The 20,405-nt window shown below is 40.1% G+C and overlaps 1 protein-coding gene across 7 annotated transcripts in view; it reads left to right on the forward strand.

Moving 5' to 3' along the window:
• Positions 1-20,405, forward strand: part of SH3KBP1 (SH3 domain containing kinase binding protein 1) — a 225,213-nt gene that overhangs the window by 152,791 nt on the left and 52,017 nt on the right. For all 7 annotated transcript variants that reach the window (XM_080576410.1, XM_080576411.1, XM_080576412.1 and 4 more), the window contains 2 exons: positions 10,675-10,750; positions 19,076-19,170. In XM_080576410.1, coding sequence (XP_080432536.1) covers positions 10,675-10,750; positions 19,076-19,170 — 171 coding nt within the window. The remainder of the gene's footprint in view (positions 1-10,674; positions 10,751-19,075; positions 19,171-20,405) is intronic.

Below are 20,405 nucleotides of genomic sequence, written 5' to 3' on the forward strand. Positions count from 1 at the left end.
TCAAACCCGATGTCTGAGAGCATTGTCCAGACGATTCTCAAAGTCCAGCGGGCTCAGTGCCATGACCACCCTCTGGGTGCAGATCCTTTTCCTACCACCCAGCCTGACCCTCCCCTGTCCCAGCTCTAGGCTGTTCTCTGGGGTCCTGTTGCTGTCCCCAGAGAGCAGAGCTCAGCGCCTGCCCCTCCGCTCCCCTCGTGAGGGAGCTGCAGGCCGCCATGAGGCCTCCCCTCGGCCTGCTCTGCTCTGCTCTGCTCTGGGCTGAACAAAGCAAGCGTCTCATGTGTTATCATTTTGTTTTTATGTTACCTTGCTTTATTTAGATTTACTTTCTGAAGTGTACCGCATTCAATATTCCATTTCCATACGTTCAAAGAATGAGGTTTCCAGGAAATTAGAAGATCTTGTGACATCTGTAGTTCAGATGAGAATTGTGCCTAGGCTGGTATCGTACCTTCAAACAGAGTTCAATACCAAAAAGCCTGAGGAAGTGTATGAGAACAGAGTAAACTTACAGAGAAACTCCTGTGGTGAGTGTTCACAGCCTGCAATGGTGTTTAATTTCGTTTTTAATAGCCTTAATGGATTTTTTTTTCCTCATCAGATGAAGTAGACACATACTCATCACACATAAAATTTTAGTCTCTGTAACTTCCTGTGGAAGAGTGCCAACCAGCTTGCTTACATGTTGTGGGAAGGAGTACCTCCCTTTGTTTTGAATGAGGTACCTGCTAATTTCATTTGATAATCCTTAATTTGTATTACGGGAAGAGATAATAAACGAGTCCTCCCTAACCACCTTCTCAACGCCCCTCCTGATTTTTATAGACCTCTGTTAAAGCACCTATGTTTATCCTTTTTCCTGGATGAGGGATCTGTTCCACAGGTTGGATCATTCTTGGTGGCTTTCTGTGTTTTCAGTTCCTTTAGGGACTGAGGTGGGTTATGCCTGTGAGAGAAAGGAGATGAGAACTGCACACTATGGTGTTGGATGGATTTATACAGTGTGTTGCTAGCACTTTACAATGCAATTTTTTTCCTTTCCAAAGTATTAGCAACTATGTGTTCAAAGCCCATCATTTCTAGCTCAAGATAGCAGTTTTTCTCCAAATGTATAATTTTACTTTTGTCTGAATTGAATTTCTGTTTTTCCCCTTTTCTGGCTGATCTGTGAACATGTGGAAAACAAGGGCCTTGATCCAGATCCCTGAGGGATTTCACTGGTCTCTGGGATGAAATCCTGCCTTTTGTTTCCTGGCCTTTAATTGGTTACTTATCCAAGTTAATCCTTTAAGAAACAAAGAAAAGAAAGACAAACAGTAAACTCCTTTTAATCTACGTTAGTTTTTAGTGTGGACTTAGGTCGCAATTTCAGTCTTCTTCAGGAGGCAAAAACCTTTTAATTTGTATGTTTTAATGAAAATTGCTGTGAATTGCTCATGCAAAATAGAAAAGAGCCTGTTGGACTTGCATGAAGACAGCATTGTATTGCTGAAACACCAGTATTTATTGATTAGATACAGAGCTGGATGCTGTCATGAAAGTTAATATGCATGGGCTACACAACTAACATATGTAAAAATAGCAACTGTTGTGGGATTCTGTTGACTGAATTTGTGTGTTTGTGATGATGCTAGTACTCAAGGTTTCTTCCCAGTCTACAGTCTAACAGGCATTACTGGGACGTGACCTTTCTTGTCCCAAAGGAGAAGCCCAGATGAGTTACACCCTAAAAGTGTTGTTTACCTGCAGTGACTGGCCCATGTGTACACATCTGTTTCACAGGTGATGTTTAAGTGAAATGAACTCCATTTTGAATAATTGAGAGCTACAGCATATTGTCATTCTACATCTCAGTGACAGAACCAGATGAATACTATTGTTCTGAGAAGTATAACTAAATTGATAAAATTGCATGTAGTTCTAACAGCAGACCTGGGTTCTATATGAAAGCATACATTTTGAGATTTCCAAGCTTTTGAATGGTAAGGTAAATTATCATTACAATTATAAGTAATTTCATATAAAGTATTTAGTAGATGAAATTTAATTAAAACAAGATAAAAACAATAACAATAAATAAATTTAATTGTAGCACCTAAAAAAAAAAAAAAAAACCACAAACACACACAACACCAGAAAATCTGCCAAGGAACATATTGCCCCGATCTTTGCTTCTTTTTCTTTTAAAGGAGGTTTTCCAAATTTAAAAAAAAAAAAAAAAAAAAAAAGACAATTATTGTTAGGAAATAAAATGTGAAGAAGTAACAAGCTCGGGACCTTCATGGAATGTGAACATATATAAACTGAATCATCCTGGCTTTCCTTTCTCCCTCCCCTTCTGCTGTATATAATCCTGCACAGGGGAATGCCACAGGTAGTACAAGTTTGTCATTTTGTTTTTAGTTTGCCATGAAAATTCAGAACCACATAAATCATTTCCTGTCTGTCCCAATAGTGATTTTGTAGGCCTTCTTTGTACATAATTTCCAAATACTTTTCAACCTAATTAACTAAAGCACCAGTAAATTCTTTCATTAAATATTTTAGGAGTTACTGTTATTTTGAAAAATATAATGGTTTTTAATCAAAGTAAATGTGACTAATCCTGAAATATTTAAACATTTTCATTCTTGTTTTGTTCTTAAGCCTTGGTATAGTTTAAGTAGTTTAACTGATGAGAAGAGGCAGTTTTGCTTCTTTTTTTTTTTTCTTTTTAACTATAAAAAGTATGCCAGAAGAATAGGCATCTGAGAGAGATCAGAAAACAAAGACCCAGCAAAATCATGTTTTGTTCTGAAATTTCCCTTATTTGGGGACCTGTGTGCTGTTTCAGTTGGTTTGTTTACTTTTCCGCTTGCTTGTCTGCTTGGATTCCAGTGTCATGAGCTTCAGTGCATCATGGATACAGCAATTGCAAAATTCTCTGACACTTGGTACTCTATTTCTAGGGCACCAAGTGAATCAAGTATAGTGTAATGTAATCATAGCCTGTTTAACTCTCTCTGGAAAGAGAATTATAGCATAGTAGCAGGATTTAGACTAAAATGATGTTTTTGTCCCCATTTTTGTTCTTTTGTACTCAAGAAATAGCATTTGTATTTGGGAAAAATGTATCAGTTTCTAGGTGAACACTAGAAAACATTTTTTTCTCCAGACACTTCGAGTTTTTTTGCATACGCAAACTAATTCCAAAAGCCTTTAACATTCAAGCATGGTGTAGTTGTTGACTACTTCAGTGTTGCTTTCTCTAGAACTGTGCTGCTGTAGTAGCCAGTTCCCAGAGGGGACCGACATTCATGAACACTTAGGGGCCTCCTCCTCTTCACTGTTAATTGTTGACTTCAGACAACTTGCTTGCTTTGTCCAGACTTGTTAACTGTGGCAAGAGTCATGCTGCCAGCTGAAATGACACTGGTTTTCAAGAAGATCCAGTGGAATGAAGGCTTTGCTTTTGTTGCTTTGGTAAGACCAGACTTTTATCTGGAGGGACATCTTTTATGTAGAGGATTGCAAATTTTCTCCAGGTAGAGAAGAATTAAGGTGCCAGCAGTTCATATGCCTCTCACAGCACCTCAATACAGGGTTTTACAACCGTGCCATAGAACGGTAAAATCTTTCACACGTACAATCTCCTTAAAAAGAAAAAAAAAAAAAAAGGATTCAAATCTTTACAAAGACATGCTTGAGCTGTAATTCAGGAGACATGTTCATCCAAGTCCAAAAGTGATTTAGTGTAGACATTGGTTGGAAAAAAATGCATTTATGTCTGCTGGAACATGGGCTAAATGTGAAAATCAGTTATTTTCAGATTGTCCAATATGTGGTAATACGTCTAACTATTTGCGAAGAAACTGAAGTTATAGAATCATAGAATCATTAAGGTTGGAAAAGACCTTCAAGATCATCTGGTCCAACCATCCCCCTACCACCAAGGTCACCCACTAAACCATGTCCCTAAGTGCCAGGTCCAACCTTTTCTTAAACACCCGCAGGGACGGTGACTCCACCACCTCCCTGGGCAACCCATTCAATAATGGGGCAATAATATGAAATTTAAAAATGCTTTAATTGCTTTGTCATCTATGTTCTGTTTAATCTTTGTCAAACATCCTGCTGATAAACTGCTGTGGATGTATGCCACACCTGATCCTGTGGTCACGGTGCCCATTCTTGGTGGAAGTATCATCTGGTATGTAGAGCAGTGTACTTGAACATCATTCAGATTTCACCTTTTGAGTGACGTAAAAGCCAGCATTGTTGCAACACCTCCTTGGACTGTCCAAAATGTGATTCGCTGGCCCCATGGACTTACTGAAACACACTCCAGGATGCTTACCATGCCTTCCTGATGAGCTTGGGCTGGTGTAAGTGAGCTCTGCATCTGAGTTGCACCTTAGGCCTGTGACCGCAAATTTCCATGCCTCAGTTCTGTCCCAAAAGTTTGTGCAGCTGTTCAGTGAAGCAGATAATATTCAAACTCTCTTTTCTTCTTTCTTCCCCTCTGCAATACTTTTTAACACAGTTCAATCCCCTCCTCTTCCCCCTGCAGTCCGGCTAGTGCCGTGGCAGTGGCAGCAGCCGAGGCATTAGTCAGCAGCCGAGGGTGGCTCCAGTGGACTTGGCCACCTTGTGTGGGTGGCCTCGGGCAGCGCCAGGGCTGTTCCCTCTCCCTTGCTCCCAGCAAGTGAGTTATGAGACGTGCTGCATCCTGCCTGTCTGCTCATACTCAGAGTAAACCTGGAGCAGGAGAATAAAAACATTTTTACTTGCCTGTGCTTGTGACAGTCTGGTCATAATTGAGGGCTTGATGAACACTAATTTCCTGATCCATTCATTCACCTAACCTAGTTTCAAGGAAATTACCCTGTGTTGTGGCTGGAATTTCCTCATAGATGATGTCAATGGACATGCGTGCAGCTTGGGCAACTGCTGCTCTCTGTATTAGCTGTGCATCCATCGGGCAGACTGTACCTATCCAGCTGATACTAAAAATACTACTCATTATAGTTCAGGAGCATGTGGATGGTCTTTCTACCAAAGCGTAGGTGGGTAGAAAGTAGGTACAGAGGAAGAAACTATTTAGACAGCCGAGGCAATCAAATGAGCAGGCTGGTGCATAATCACACGTTACCTAAAGAATTTTAATTTTCTCTATAAAGGCTGCTTAAAATTCCCATTCCCCTCTCTGAAGCACTATGGGGTGACCTTTTAGGAAAACAGTTAACTCTGTCCTTTTGGGAAACCCCAGGATAGTAGCACTTGATCATACTGTCACAGAAAGTATTTCATATGAAGCTGAGTGCTGGTATCATGGGAAAAACTGAAATTCTGGACATTTCTCTTATTTTATAAGTCTCTGACACAGTAAGGGCATTTTGACATCTGAAAGCCTCAGTACTTTTTATGTTTGGGCTCATTCAATTCTCTGAATTTCGGGTAGTCCAGGTAGGACATTGATTATGTAAATTAAACACTTGAAACACGTTAGAAATAGAATGATTTGGCTTCTCCCTCAGAACGCCAACTTTATATGTATTCAGCAGGAGGCTTGTTTATGCTTCTGGTCATCCACAGCTGGAAGAATCCAGTGACTATTTCTGCTTCTTTGCAAAAAAAGACACTTACAGACTGGAGTATCAGAAATACCCTAAAGAATAAAGCTTTTGTATTGTTACTAATAGTGGCCTTGGATTTGCACATGAACCTATATAGATATATGTGTGTGTGTATATATATATATATATATATAATTCTGATGCATATAAACAACATTCAGAAATAGTAGCTGAATGTTAAAAGGAAGTATTGTGGTCAAAGAAACAAGGCACAGTTCTTCCCCTGACCTAATCACCGAGGTTTTCTGAAAGGTCTCAAGATCGGTAACTCTCTTCCTCCCATGTATAAAAGCTTCAGTGTGTTTATTTGTATTTTCCCTTTTCAAACTGACAAATTATGTTAAGCTTAAAAACATCAGCGTTTCCAGCTCATACAGCCTTTTTTTTTTAATTTTAGTTTTTATGAATTCATTAATGTCTGATGTCGTCCTTAAGAATATCTTCATGGAGCAGTATTTTCAAATAGCAGTCCCAAAGGATGAAGACTTCAGTACACTTTCATAACAAATGACAAATCCCAGTTGAGTAAATCTTCTTATCCTCATTCCTGAGTAAATAAGCTGTTGCTCGGAGAAGCCCATATTTGTTAAGGGAGGGTGAAGATAAGTATATTCCTGCAGAATCAAGAAGTCCTGACCTAGCTGGTGCACGGGTGACAGTTCAATAAGAATTTTCAGATGAAATGTTCTGGAGACACAAGACCTGAATAACAAAGGTAAATAGACAAGTCAGTTTCCAACAACAACCGTAGAAAACCCTGGAATACATTTTTAAAATATCCTGAAGGAGGAAGCTTGAACACAGACCTACCTTTCTTCCTCTGGCCAGGGTAGAATAGTTGTAGGGAAGGGCCGTAGTGCCCTCAAGTGAGAAAAACTGACTTGCATACAGCCCATTACGTGCTCTGCTTTGCCTGTTTTGCTCCCTTCTGTCACAAGGTTTGCCAACGAGCCAAAATACATAAATGAAGGGAAATGAGACTGTTTAGATTACACTGTGACCTCATCCAAGAGACTTTGTATGCCACCTCAACCATTTCTGTAATCACTGTTAATTCAGTGTTGGAGGAAACTGCTGCGCAGTGATAGGGGTTTGCAGTGTACCGCGCTGTCCTCAAGACCACTTCTGTTTGCAGAACCCGTGATTTAATGCTGGGCTATCCTTCCATTGGCTTCAGCAGGTTTTTGACTGGCAGGTTGCTGCTTAAATCTGTCTCCTCCCTCTGAATATCTGTACACCAAATCATGGTCGTTATTCATGCTTTTATCAGCTGCTTCTGCAGCGAGAGGACACCTTGTCCCCTTTCATCTTTAGGATTCACTTTCCAGGCGATTAGAGAGATTTGTGCCTGACAGCTACACGATCTAATTACACTCGCCTTGCAGAAATAGTGGGATTAAGATTCTGTCCGTTTTGCTGATGCATTCTGGTGCGTGTTGAGAGTCAGCCTGGCCTTGGAGTCAGGCACATCTGAACTCAGTTTCCACCACGTGTTTCTTGTGTGACAGAACAGAAGAGTAATTAGTGGAGGCTGAACAAGGCTGACTGCCACCACTTAGAAGGGAGATTTATGGGAGTCAGCATACCGGAGGAAGATAGAGGGAAACTGTAACCGGAGTGTCCCTGAAGCACTAGGCTAGAGATACTACGGTAAAGAAGAATATGCTACTCTCTTTGCTGGTGCTGAAACCACTCCGAGGCCAAAAATTCAAGATACACAAGGATATGTGGAAAAAATACTGAACTTGGCTTGGTTTTGCAGCCTGGTGATTAGGACACCGATGGGAAGGGGTTGTTATGGGTGGTCTGGTTCATGCTGCTCATGACTTTTTATTGCAAACATTATTTACAAAATGATAGCTTTCAAAGGAGTTAGATAAGTGGGAAGGAAGTGTTCATGCCAGGAGATGCCAAGGGATGGTGGCAAATTTGAGGACCCTGCTGTTGGATTTTGGGTGTCTAAATTCCACAAAAGTCCTTCACCTTTTAAATCTCATTTTGTGTCTGTGGCCCAAACGAATAAGAACTGCTTGCTTCTTGGGAGTGTTGAGATTTTATTAATGCTGGCTTTATAGTTTGAAATTCTTCCTCCACCAGCCCGATAGGTAGAGATGAATATAGGGAAAAAACTTAAGTAATGTGAAAGCTTACTTTTTATATCACTATTTTGCAGCATAAATTAACGTATCTAGAAGGGCTTAGAGGACATCTTTTTCTGAAATAGAATTGACCTCCTTGTTATGGAAAGGAAGAACAGAGGAAAAGGAGGAGGAAAAATTATATTAAGAACTTCAGCTCAACTTGCTTAGCACGTTCTTTGCTTTCACATTGCCCTGCATACCTTCTTTAGAAGTGAAGGAGATTTTCATAAATTATGCTGGGTCTTCAACTGGAGAAGAGACCAAAACACTCTGTTGTGAACTAGTCCCTGAAAAGAAGTCTCTGTTGTAGAGATGTGTGTTGGTTCAGAAAGAATTTAAGTTGAGCTTGCTTGGTTCTCCTAGCCACTGGTAAATTTGGTAGATATTTGACCTGTATGGGAGTATGAGTGATGTAGAGCAATTGGACAGGCAGAAGGAAACTGTCTGGTTTGTGTGGGAGGAGATGTGTGTCTTCCATTTCCTTTTTTTTTTTCATTAGAAAAATTTGACTGTGAAAGTGGTACTTGACCTGGGACTCCCAGCACACAGATCCTTGTTGTATTTGAGCTTTTATCCTGTTGGGGCAGGAACCATCAGACTTAAAAGATCATAGAGGATTTGGTGGTTTTAGGGTGTGGAAAGTTTACATGTTTCCTAATAGACAAATGAAGACAAATGAGTAGTACTGTATTAAATTTCATGAAGATGCTTTCAGAAAATGTTAATGTTTTTTCCATGCAAATATATGGGTTAGTATAGCCCAACTGAAAATAAGAATAAAACCTTCTTTTGTACCATTTTTATGGAAGAGTAAAGCAGTAAAGTAAATGGAGGAGTCCAGTTGGTAGGTTACAGTGACCGTTCAGCACGCTCCATGTGCTCCACCAAGTTTTGTGCTGTTCTGTTCAGGCTCTTTCTGCGGGTGCAGAAGGAGTCGTGTCTTCATCTGCTTTGCTCCCCGTGCTTTTTACCTCCTCTCCTGAACGTGCAATGGCTGCTTTCTGACCTGTCTACTAGCTCCGAACAAGCAGCGGCGTTGTTTGAGTGGAGTTCTCCTTTCTGTTCCCAAGGGCCAGAACCAAATGAGGTTCCCCATGCTGATGTGTCACCTGTGTGGGCACTCGTTCTGAATGAGCAGATGAATGAATGTGTTTGAGCGTTAGGCTTGCATCTGCTTCTGTAAATTAAGAAGTCCCGAATCTCCTTTTACAGTGCAGCATGTAATTTCTACTGGAATACATTGGTTTCTTCCTCCTTTGTCAATGCTTCTTTTGCTGTAATTTTTAGCTGGCTACATTTTAGGTTTCATCCCAAACACATTCTGTGCTTTATCTGTGCAAATGTCTAGTTGTATCAGATTCTTCATACAACTCTTCCAGTGGAGTTTTCATTGCTTTCCAGCTAGATCTGAGAGTCAGCTCTTCATCCTCATCCTTCTTGACTTGAAGTTTCTTCAGCACATCCAGCCGATGCTCTTTTCTTGAGTTTTGTTGTCTGCTGATTTGCAGGAGTCTCTCAGCGCTGGTGGTTCTATTACCTCCCTAATGGCTGCGGCAGATAATGCTTCTCACTTGCCATTCCCACCTCAGCAAAGAAGCTGGGAGGCTCTGCAGAGTTTTGTTCTTGATCTTTTTCCTAAGATTTCCCAAACTTGGGATTTTAAGTAGGGTTACAAGCTCATCAGAAGTTCAGTTGTTTCTGCAGCCACCTGCAAGCTCAGCAGCAGCAGGACACTTACGGGTATTGCAATGTATAGTTAATTTCTTACTTGTCAACGCAAATTTGATGACTCTGCCTTGTGCACAGCTCTCAAAACTACCCCTCTTCCAGATGTGCTTCCTTTTGCCAGCCTAAAATTCCTGTGTTTGTATTTGGCGTCTTTTCGTAGATAAATTTTGGCACTGTTAGTGTACAAAATGACTAATATGGGGCTCTTCAGAGTCTTCACGAATGTTGAAACTTTTCGGCTTCTTAAACTGCTGTACTCCCATTGCCTCTCATACCGGCCAGTGTTTTCTTTATAGTCCTCCAAGAGGTCCTAAGTGCTTTTGGGGCTAAATCTTAGCTGTCTTGCCTCTTAGCTTTTACTCAGAAGGTCACTGGAGTATGGAGCACTTCTTGTGGTGTTTATAAGTACCTTACCAGAAAAGGATGTTGAACTATCGCTCGGGCTTTTAAGTACTCTTATCTGTATAAACAAGTAATAATTTTACTCATTTTGTCAACTATATGTGGTTGGGATTTTAAAGCTAGACAGCCTTCTTGACAGGGAGAAAACCAGAGTGAGAGAGGCGATAGCATGGATATAGTTATTGGTGAAGATACATAAAGGAGAATATCAGCAATTTTATTTTGTTGTGGACAGATAATATATTTTACTATTCTTTCAGGTTAGCTGTCTGAGCTTATTGTAATACTCTGCAAAATAGTTATTTTTGTTCAAAACAAACAAAAATGAGGAACATTTAAAGAGAAGTTGTCAACTTAAAAATCACAGTCAATCTAGAATGACTGAAATGAAAACTCCTAGTATGGAAGGAAATCAAGAGTTTTTTTCCACTCTTCTTTTAGTTTTACTTGTGGCACTGAATGGCACCTTTTTGTATGTAGTTTCATCATATATTCAGTCCACCAATGAAACTGACTTTCCCTTAAAATTGTGGTAAGGTGTTAATGTTTAAAATATTAGTCAAAAAATTTTAAAGGAAAATTAGTGGATCACATTATTATGAATCCTTTATCATTTAAACAAAATGATACAGACAAACCTGAGTATAGTTTAATTTGCCACTGTTTCTTTGCTGTCTTTTTCTACTTCTGTATATTGTATTTCCATTGCATTTTTTTTTTGTTGTCCAACTTCAAACTGAACTTGCAAATTTTAAAGGAGAATAATAATTATTATTTTTTTTCAGAGTGTTGGAAAGAAATTACCTCCATCTACAGCAACTCAGGAGCCAGCAAAAATAGAAGTGGACAGCAGAACAAAAAGTAGGTTTCATAGCTTTTTTGTTCTTTGCACTTTATGCTATTAAGCCTCTTTGAAGAAAGCTGAGCATTTTTCTTTGGTTTTGGCTAAAAGAGTGTCCTGGTTATATGAAAAGCAAGGATGCAGATGGATATATTTAGGACAAACTTTGAGGAGGTGGTACACAGACAGAATGCTTTGTTTCACAGAATCCTCTGAATTATTTTTGCTCTGATAATTCTACCATGAGTTTTTCTGCCACTAAAAATCAAATTAAATTACATGATCAGATTTCAACCTTGAGGGCACTTTAGGATTAATCAGAGTTGAGTAAGATCCAACTTCATCTACTGTAACTTGTAGGTGGGTCATAGAAAAATATCTCTGGTTTTGAGTGCCCTTGCTTTCTTCCTCTTTTTTCTTTGTTTATATAGCAGAAATAATTTCTGTGGGTGGTATAGTTTGTATGGAAAAAGAACAGTGTCCAAGACCTTCAGTTTTGTTTTGGTTATTTAGACGCTTAGCAGAACAAAAATGAATAATTAAATCTTCTAGGAAGAAGTCCTAGCAACTCTCAGTGGTGTTCTAGGGAGGTGTTTGTAACTAGCTTGCCAAATCCTTTGATTTTACCTATATACATTTACAACTAAATGTTACCGATTCTGGTAGGAAGCAATAAGAAGGAAGAGAACATAGCCATGTATTACAAAATAAATTGCTTATAATATAAAGTGTGGATTTTTTAGTCCTTCTCCTTCCCCAATGTGTTTATCCTTTTAGATAGTTAACAGACAGTGTTTTGTCTCAAAGCTGAAATACCTACAGACAGAGGAAGGCAAGGATCTGGAGTAGCAGAAGAAGAGAGGCTGACAAAAGCATATGGTAAAGACCATGTTTACCACATGCTTTCAGCTCAGAGTTGCAGAGGTAGCTTAAAACAGCCCAGCGAGTTGCTATCCATTAGCTGCACCACAGAAACTGACTTGCTGTGTCCCCTTGATGTTCACTGGTGACGCAAGGCTATTTATGTGAAGCACTGCAAGAGCTCAGTTGCCCAGAGGAAGCAAGAACTTGAAATACTGAAAATCATGCAAACTTGTACCTAGAGCAAAGCTCCAGAGTGAATATGCTTTGGAGTCATCTTTCCCAACCTGCAGCTCGAGCAGGTTAAGTTGGCCTACGTGCAAGTGCTATCAGAAGGGGTGATCCCATGGGCTTCCCACCTGCAGCACTAATGCTTGTGTGGTGAGCCAGGCTGGGGAACAGCTGCTTCTTCCCACATCAGCTCATTCTTCTGGCAGCTGAAACTGCTCACTAAGCCACATCCCAGGGTACTGGGGCTTTATACTTTTACCATGTATAAACACATGTGAAAACTCTTCTGAAGAAGGGTTGGAGAACTGTACCTTCCACCGTGACATATTTTGTCCCTCCCTCTTGGGCTTCAGCTGATTCCACTTTTGCCTGAGATGGTGGGGCTCCAGGCTTGCTTAGAACTTTTAATTGCTGTGCTAAACAGATAATGTGCTGTTTTCCAAAGGAGTGGCGTGAGATACAAGATCCACAGATTCAGCTGAGTGTGGAGAGGGGGCTCTTGGGTATGTGATTTGTATTCCCTTGGGATTCCTGCCAGGGATGTATGCTGGAAGCAAGAGAGATTGCATTTGATAGATGAGTAATGCAGTTTTTCATTTCCCACCTGTTTCTTTCCATGACTGATGCTGTTATTCCTTATTCTTTACTGGATTTAAAACAAAGCAAAACAAACAAACAAAACACATCAAAATAACAAATAAAAACAACAACAAACAAAACAACAACAACAAAAACCACGCTGTGGAATAGCTTGTGTAGCCAGGAAATGGGGAGCAGCACCACCTTCCTTCTCTGCACAGGAGGGCTTCAGCATGGGGTGATGATGGTTGCTGACTCTCCCCACGTCTCAATAGATGAGTCTGTTTTGTTTTTTTTCTGTACCTTTCTTGATATGGTGGGAGAGTGTCTGGCAGCAGGGGACTTACTGTGCATGCTGTTTGCTCCCGTGGTACATGTATCACAGTATCACAGATTTCTGGTTGGAAGAGACCTTAAGATCATCGATTCCAACCTTCGACCTAACACTAAGTACTCCACTAAACCATATCACTAAGGGCTACATCTAAACGTCTTTTAAACACCTCCAGGGATGGTGACTCCACCACCTCCCTGGGCAGCCCATTCCAGTGCCTAACAACCCTTTCAGTAAAGAAGTTCTTCCTAATATCCAACCTAAACCTCCCTTGGCGCAACTTTCGCCCATTCCCCCTCGTCCTGTCACCAGGCACGTAGGAGAACAGACCAACCCCCACCTCTTTACAGCCACCTTTAAGGTAACTGTAGAGAGCGATAAGGTCGCCCCTGAGCCTCCTCTTCTCCAGGCTGAACAAGCCCAGCTCCCTCAGCCGCTCCTCATAAGACTTGTGAGATGGCCTAAGTTCTGCAATGGGTTGAGTTGGTCAGAGCGAAGTTGGAACAGTGTGTTCTGTAGGTACATCTCCCGACAGTATGCTGTGTACATTTCCCTAAGAAAAGGCCTCAAGATTTCAGGGAATAAAGAGATGACTCTTCAAGGCCAAAGAGAAGACAGAAGAACTTTTACTCAAAGAGAAAATACAGTGAAAGCCCAAAGGCTTAGAGCTTGAGTGGTCCCTTGGAAAACAAAAAGGGAAAGGGAATATCACTAACCTTTTAGGAATGAAAGAATGCATTTTTGAATAGAAGAGGGAATATCTGTTTGGTTTAGGCTTGTGGTTACACAGACTTCTAGGGGACTTATTCTGCTGTTGAATTTTCAAATGTCTTATGTATCTGGGATGACACAGGCATGCTTGCATGTATTTATAAGTATATATATGTATACATAAGTATAAATACAAAAATCTGTGGGGTGAGATTTTTTTTCTTTTTCCTATGAAGTAGCTTGCTTTCAGTTTAAGTGTCTTTTGGTGTAAAGGCTGTATTATACAAAATATTTATCAATTTTCAAGTAGCTCTGATGGATTCTGAAATTCAGCAAAGTGAAAACATTCACGGTGATTGACAGAGCTATTGTGGATTGCTGAGGCTGCAAAAATGGAGTTTTAGTAAGCATACGGCAAAAAAAGCAAAGGCAGTAAGTCACGAAGTACAGTGACCGTGGTACTTAATTTGATTACTCATTCACTGATTATTTACAGTTCCTGTTAACCTATTACATAATAGGAATACCCAAATCCTAGCAAGCCACTAATCTTTTTTTGCATGATGGTAGGAAGAGTATAAAGAGTATCCGAATCTGGATTAATGAGGCCCTAATTAATTCTTTGCTGTTGTTGTTGTATTTTATGAGGTGGTGTTTTGATAGTTTGAGTCTGATGAAGTTCTATGAAAGTATTTTTTTGGTGCAATCCATTTCTGAGTCTTGAGGTCAATGATTAATAATAAAACCAAATTCTGCTGAGTGCATTGGTTTTTTGTTTTTGTTTTTTAACTTGGTTCTTTTTCTTTCCATCTGTTTTGTGGGTTTGGTAGCTATGTTGTAATTTTTCACTAGACTTCGTAGGTTTTATTCAATTTCAGAAAGCTTTTTTATGAGCAGTAGTTAAAAAGAGGAAGCTTAAGCTCAAGAAGCGCTAACTTAATGCTGCTTTTTTTCTTGCAGCATTAGTGTGTGTGTCCATATCGATTGTTGTACCATTTAGACTTCCATGATTAAGCCTCAGAAATCAAGTATATGGGGTCGTTGTTTGTTTTACTAAAAAAAAAAGTATCTATGAATTTCTGAAAAGTTAGACGGGTGAATCCAGAGCCCAGTAGCTGGATTATTTGAGATGGAGGAAATCTTGCCATGGGGCAGAACAGACATTGCCTAACAAGAAGGAAGCAGCAGCAGAAGTAAGCAGAGGAACCTGTGTTATGCTAGCCCGAGAAAAGGAAATTCCAGAGTCACTGTCCCCTGTGAAATTTAAGCTTGAAGGTTTGTACATCTGCAGACTGTTGTCTTCATTGTCACAGCTTAGCCTAAGAGTCTGGCAGGAGAACAAATAGAAGGGGCATCCTTTTAAAATGAGCAGTATCTGCTGAAACAGTAAATGGAGTTTGCTCAGTTCTGGTTTGGACAGTATAGTATTTAACCAGCCTCTCAAAGGAATGCATATCAAACCACGGGATTCTGTGGGTGAAATACAGTGCTTGCAACAGCCTAGGTAACAAAGCAGCTGTATTCTGTAGGAAGGCTCTCTCTTGCTGCCTTTTTCCCTCTTTGAGGCAATGGTGTTTTTTGTTTTCTGTTTTTTTTTTTTTTTTTTTTCTGGGGGCTTAAGGCTGTATCAAATAGGCCACATTTTGAACACAGGACAGACTGTGAGACATAAGGTGTTGCATGTTAACCATCCCCCTAAATCATCCATTTCTTTTTAGAAGATAGTTTGTGATAGCTTGTTTAATGTTTGGAGGGGTCCTAAGCCTTTTCCCTCAATGAAGCATGGGCAGTGACAAGCAACTCATAGTAAGTATCTAGATCCTTGTTGCTGTTGTCTTTTGCAGCTTCTGAGCTATGATGATGATGCTTGGAAGGGTAGTGGTGTTTCACCATGGGCCCTTAGGGGACTGTCAGAGAAGCTAGCAATGGCTTTGCTCTTCCTTCCGAAGGACAGGATTACAAGGAATGTAGGCAGAGAAAGTGCTTGCTGATGTGTCATCATTGTACCTAGCCTCAATCAAAAATCCCAGGAGGCACTCATGGATGCATGTCTTCAAATGGGCTTGTACCCAGCCCAAGCCCTCTCAGTTTAGAACGTGTCAGGCCAGAAGTGAAACATCTTGCATTAGATCCAACTTGCTTGATATTTAAGACATATGGCAAGGTTCATCTGCTCACTCAGTTCCTTGGGAAATGTCCATTGTATAAGGCAGGTTGCTTTCTGTTGCCTGGGAGGAGCTGCAAGTATGCAGGGAGAGACTTTGTGGGCTGAAAGAGTAAATTGTTGTTGGATTAATAACTAGGACCGGAAAGCTCATGAATATCATCTTTTCTCCTCCCTTAGTGTTTCCAAGATGTCTGCTGCTGGGGGCTTATGGGGAGGTATATTTTAAAAACATGTTTTCAGGTCAGGGGAAAGAAAGAGAGGCTTCTGGAAGAACCATCTGTGATTTATAAACCCAGCCTTGGATGTCAAATGTAAAAATGGGATTTATCATCCACAGTTAAGGGATGCATAATACTGGCATTTTAGTCTAAACCTTTAATTTGTCTTAAGCCTATTTACCAGGCTTGTAAGAGGATCTATTATTTTGACCTTTAGGGTTTTGTTTTGTTTTTCACTAGGAAAACCCCCTAAATTCAGAAAGTTCCAGTGTGGTCTCTGCTGTGTTTGAACTTAGTATTGCCTTTTATCTTTTTTTCCTTCCTATCTAAACATAACTGCTGAAATTACGTACCTTTATATCCTCTTGCTATATTGAGCTCTGCTGAGTAAGGACAGTTTTAGTACATTATTGACATAGCCTATTAGATTTTTCTCTTCTTTTATTAATCTGATTTGAAACGTTCATATTACTATGAGTCCTGTTTGGTTTTGGTTTTACTTACTTAAATCATGTTGGCCTACCATTCCCATAAGAGAAGTCCGAAAGCTGACTTTGTCCAGTCACTTCAACTGTTTCAAATCCGTCAGTGCTCTTGAGACCTAGCTCTGTCGCAGTGTGATCCAGACGGTCCTCACTGGGCAGGGGAAAATATTGATTTAGTATATGTCAATGTGAAGCACGCTGCAGGAATCCAGCCTCCTACTGCACATAAACCATGTTTTTTTTTTTCCATGGCTGTGCCTTCAGCCCTGCGTTCTTGTGCCAGCCTTCAGAGCACGGGGCAGCTGTGAGCATCCTCCAGCTCCCTCTCACAGTAGTTGTCTCCTGGCTTTTTATGGACTGCATCAGCATTCGCCTGAGCCTAAGACCTGCTTTTTCATGAGTCATTTTTCTCTAGTTTAATTCCTTGTTTCTTTGCTATCTGGATATTAAAAAAAAAAAAAAAAAAAAAAAAAAAAAGTGAAATAAAATAAAAAGGCAAGGAAAAGGAAGAAAAAACGCAAGAGCTTGGCGTGGAGAACAGAAAGGTCATGGGAGAAATGGTCATGGTACCATTTCTTGGTACCAAAACTACAAGATAAAGATTCATAACCATTTCCTATATAGAATCATAGAATCATTAAGGTTGGAAAAGACCTCCCAAATCATCAAGTCCAACCATCCCCCTGCCATCGACCATGAGTTCTTCAGTCAGTCTTGCTGCTTTTGACAGCCACTTACTATGGGATTCACGCGTGTATCTACTTTTAAAGGAAAAGTTTAAAAAAAAAAAGAAGAAAGGGAGCAACTACTTATCTGATTATTGACTGACTTTTTCAGATGCTGAAACCACAGTCTTCTATTCACTCTGTCTGTGGATGTCTTCATCCTAGTCCAAATTTGCAGTCTTCAAATAGCAAAGAGGAGCCGAGGGAGTTTTGCCTATTGTAAGATTCAGGAGACACGGGCACACTGGACACCTGCTGTTGAAAGCATTCTTTAACTTCAGATGCGTGGGATTCATGCACACCTCGGGCGAGAGCCGCACCACAGACGTCCTTTCAGAACAGTGCAGTTACTGTCGGGTCACGGCCGCTGCTCTCTGGTGATGAGCTGTGCATGGTGCTCGGCTCCCCACTGAATGTGGAGATGGTATGGGTACGTGATGGTGTGCTTAGTCAAGAGAGGAACCATTTGCGTAGTTGAGAATGGGCGTTCAGGAGGGATACTCCTTGGGGCCAGGTGGTGGTTGCCTCCAAGAACCCAGCCTGGTTTCTGTTCTGGTCTGTATCACAAAAAAGAGATGCTAAGCCTGTACCCAGTAACCAGAGGCTTCACAAAGTGTGCAGCACTCAGCTTCTGCAGTACAATATTATGTCTACATCATCTTTGCACTAATTCACTGAATCCATTATTTAGCAAAGCTGTTTTTTAGGATGGGAATACTCTTCAAACGGGGGCAAAAAAGGGCAAAACAAAACACAAAGCCATGATTATTTAAGGTAGCATACTCTGTGAAGTGTAAAAATGTTCTGAATCTCACTGGTTTCTCTTACATGCTGCTCTACATCTACCTGACCTAAGTTGGTGTGTGTCAACCTCCCTGCAGCTTGCACATAAAAGGTTATTATGCTGGCCTGAAGGCAGGATAGTGAGCAGGGGAAACATCCCAACTGGATCCGTGAAGAGTGATCCAAACCCTTCCTTCCAGACTGCAGCAAACTAGCAATTAGACATCCCTTTTACTTTCTGAAACGAGTTGTGATGTGGTGGTCAGAGGTCATCAAAACCGAGACATTTAAGTGAGGTGAAGACTTCTACAAAGTCCCATGTGCTTCTACAAAGGGTCCGGTAATTTCTGTGAGCATTTCTTTGGTCTTTTTTAACCTGCTGTCTTAGAATATCACATACCTTTATACATTATTTAACAGCTGGAATGCACATTCCCTTTTATCTGTAAGACACATTGACATACTTGTCTGTTGCACAGCAACATGTTGTAACTTCTTTTCATGACAACTGCTTTTTAAGATTTCTGAGGAGTGCTGGCTGCTGTATTTTCCAGATGAAAGTTGAGATGATGCCCGTATTTATAGACAGTAAATGGAAAAGGGAAGAGGAAACTTCAGACTAATATTCAAAAATCTTGTATGCTGAGTGCACAGAAGGCTTAGTTTTGAGTGCCTTTGCAGTTATCAATGTATTATTTATTATTTTGTCATCTGTGTAGATTCAGAAATGCTTGTTTTCTTGCACACCAGGGGATAGATAAGCTCTGTCAACCTACTAGCTCCTTTATACTTCCAATTTGTGTGATCTGTTTGAAGGCTATACCAGTGGAAGCATTGAAGCGAGTGTCAAACACAGGCTTACTCTAAGGAAAATGGTTTGTGGCAGGTTGTGGTCTGGAGCCATTCCGTTTGAGATAATCACAGACTCACAGCTTGGCTGAGGCTGGCAGGGCCCTCTGGGCTCACCTGCTCCAAGCCCTGCCCAAGCAGGGACACCCGGAGCAGGCTGCCCAGGGCCATCTCCAGGCGGCTTTTGGAGATCTCCAGGGAGGGAGACGTTGGGAGACAATGCTTCTGGGGTTACAGAACTGACTCCGTGAGGGACATCCTTGGGAATTCTCATCAGTGTGGAGTTTTTTAAATATGAGAGCATGCAGAGACAGCTGTGGAACATTTTACAAAGATTTTCACCCTTGGATAAGCAGGTTTTGTAAATTGATAATTTATCACATTAAATGTTCTTCCTTTCAGCCAAGGAGTATTGCAAAGTGATATTTCCATACGAAGCACAGAATGATGATGAACTCACAATCCGAGAAGGTGACGTCGTCACACTTATCAGTAAGGTAAAAAGAATATTTTTTTTCCTATAAGCAGGGATGCAGTTTTTAAAATTCAATTACCATAAAATTCCTATGTGTGCCTTTAACAGCATCCTTCTTAAAATAATGCTATTTTAGCAATGAAACATTAAACGGATTTCATAAAGTCCTACAGATCTCTCTTCCTCTTGTGCTTTAGAGCCTTACCTCGATAAGATTGTGTGAAGAACAGTAGACATACTCTTGAGTTTATGAATTTATACAATTAATTTTAGTTTGAATGTATTGACAGAGCAAAAATTGATTGACAGAGCTAAATTGATTCCTGTAACAAACATAAAATTCTAGAGAACATAATGGAAGATTCAAGAAAGTAGCAGCTTTGAACATCTCTGTTAGGTGTGAAAATTGTCTTTATTGTAGAAATTGCGAATTAGAACTTTTGGTTTGATGGAGATGATGTGCGTAAATTAGTTGAAAGAACACCTGTTTAAAATGTTGCTGTCCTTAACGCTACCATAAAGCAGAAAATCCACACAGATTTTATACAGAAATGAAATTAAATCATTTAAGACCCCAGTGTTCTTTTCTTAAAGATTACTAGAAATCGTTCAAGATTAGAAATGGAAAACCGGTGTCAAGATTTATACTAAATCTCTAAAAACTGTGTGTGGTGTCTAGTCAAATAAATAACTTACAGCAATAAGATGTTGAGCAAACTTTTTTTTGTTGTTTTTGGTGGAAAACTTGTACAACATTATAGTTTAGCAGAACTTGATTTCCTGCTTTTGCTTAAAGACCACTGTTTGTTTAAACGCTTTTGACTTCTGGACATACAAGTATTTGGGAAAAAGGTAGAAAATGGAAGAGGTTGTGGATTTCATGTGCTTTAATGAAAGTGAAAGCACAAATTCTATAACTGACAAGTTTCATAAGAAATTGTTACTTAACTTAGTAATTAAAAATAACTGGGGGGGGGGGAAGAGGGGGAAGGGAAATGCAACTATGGCAGTGTTCATTCTGGTTTAAGCTGTTTACAAATTCAGAGGATATCTTCTTTGTCCTGAAGAATATACATGCAAAAATAATCAGACATTGGTAGGAAAATAAATTGTGAATTTAATAAACAGTTTGTCGTGTTAAATATCCTTTAATGGGTACTGAAGCCTAACAATATCAACATCTTTCTTACAAGCTTCATTGCAGTGATCTTAATTTGGATGGAAGGGATAGGCCTTCAAACTGAAAAACTCATACAT

Source organism: Anser brachyrhynchus (assembly GCF_964034855.1).
Source record: "Anser brachyrhynchus genome assembly, chromosome: 1".
In the NCBI taxonomy this organism is placed as follows: Eukaryota; Metazoa; Chordata; class Aves; order Anseriformes; family Anatidae; genus Anser; species Anser brachyrhynchus.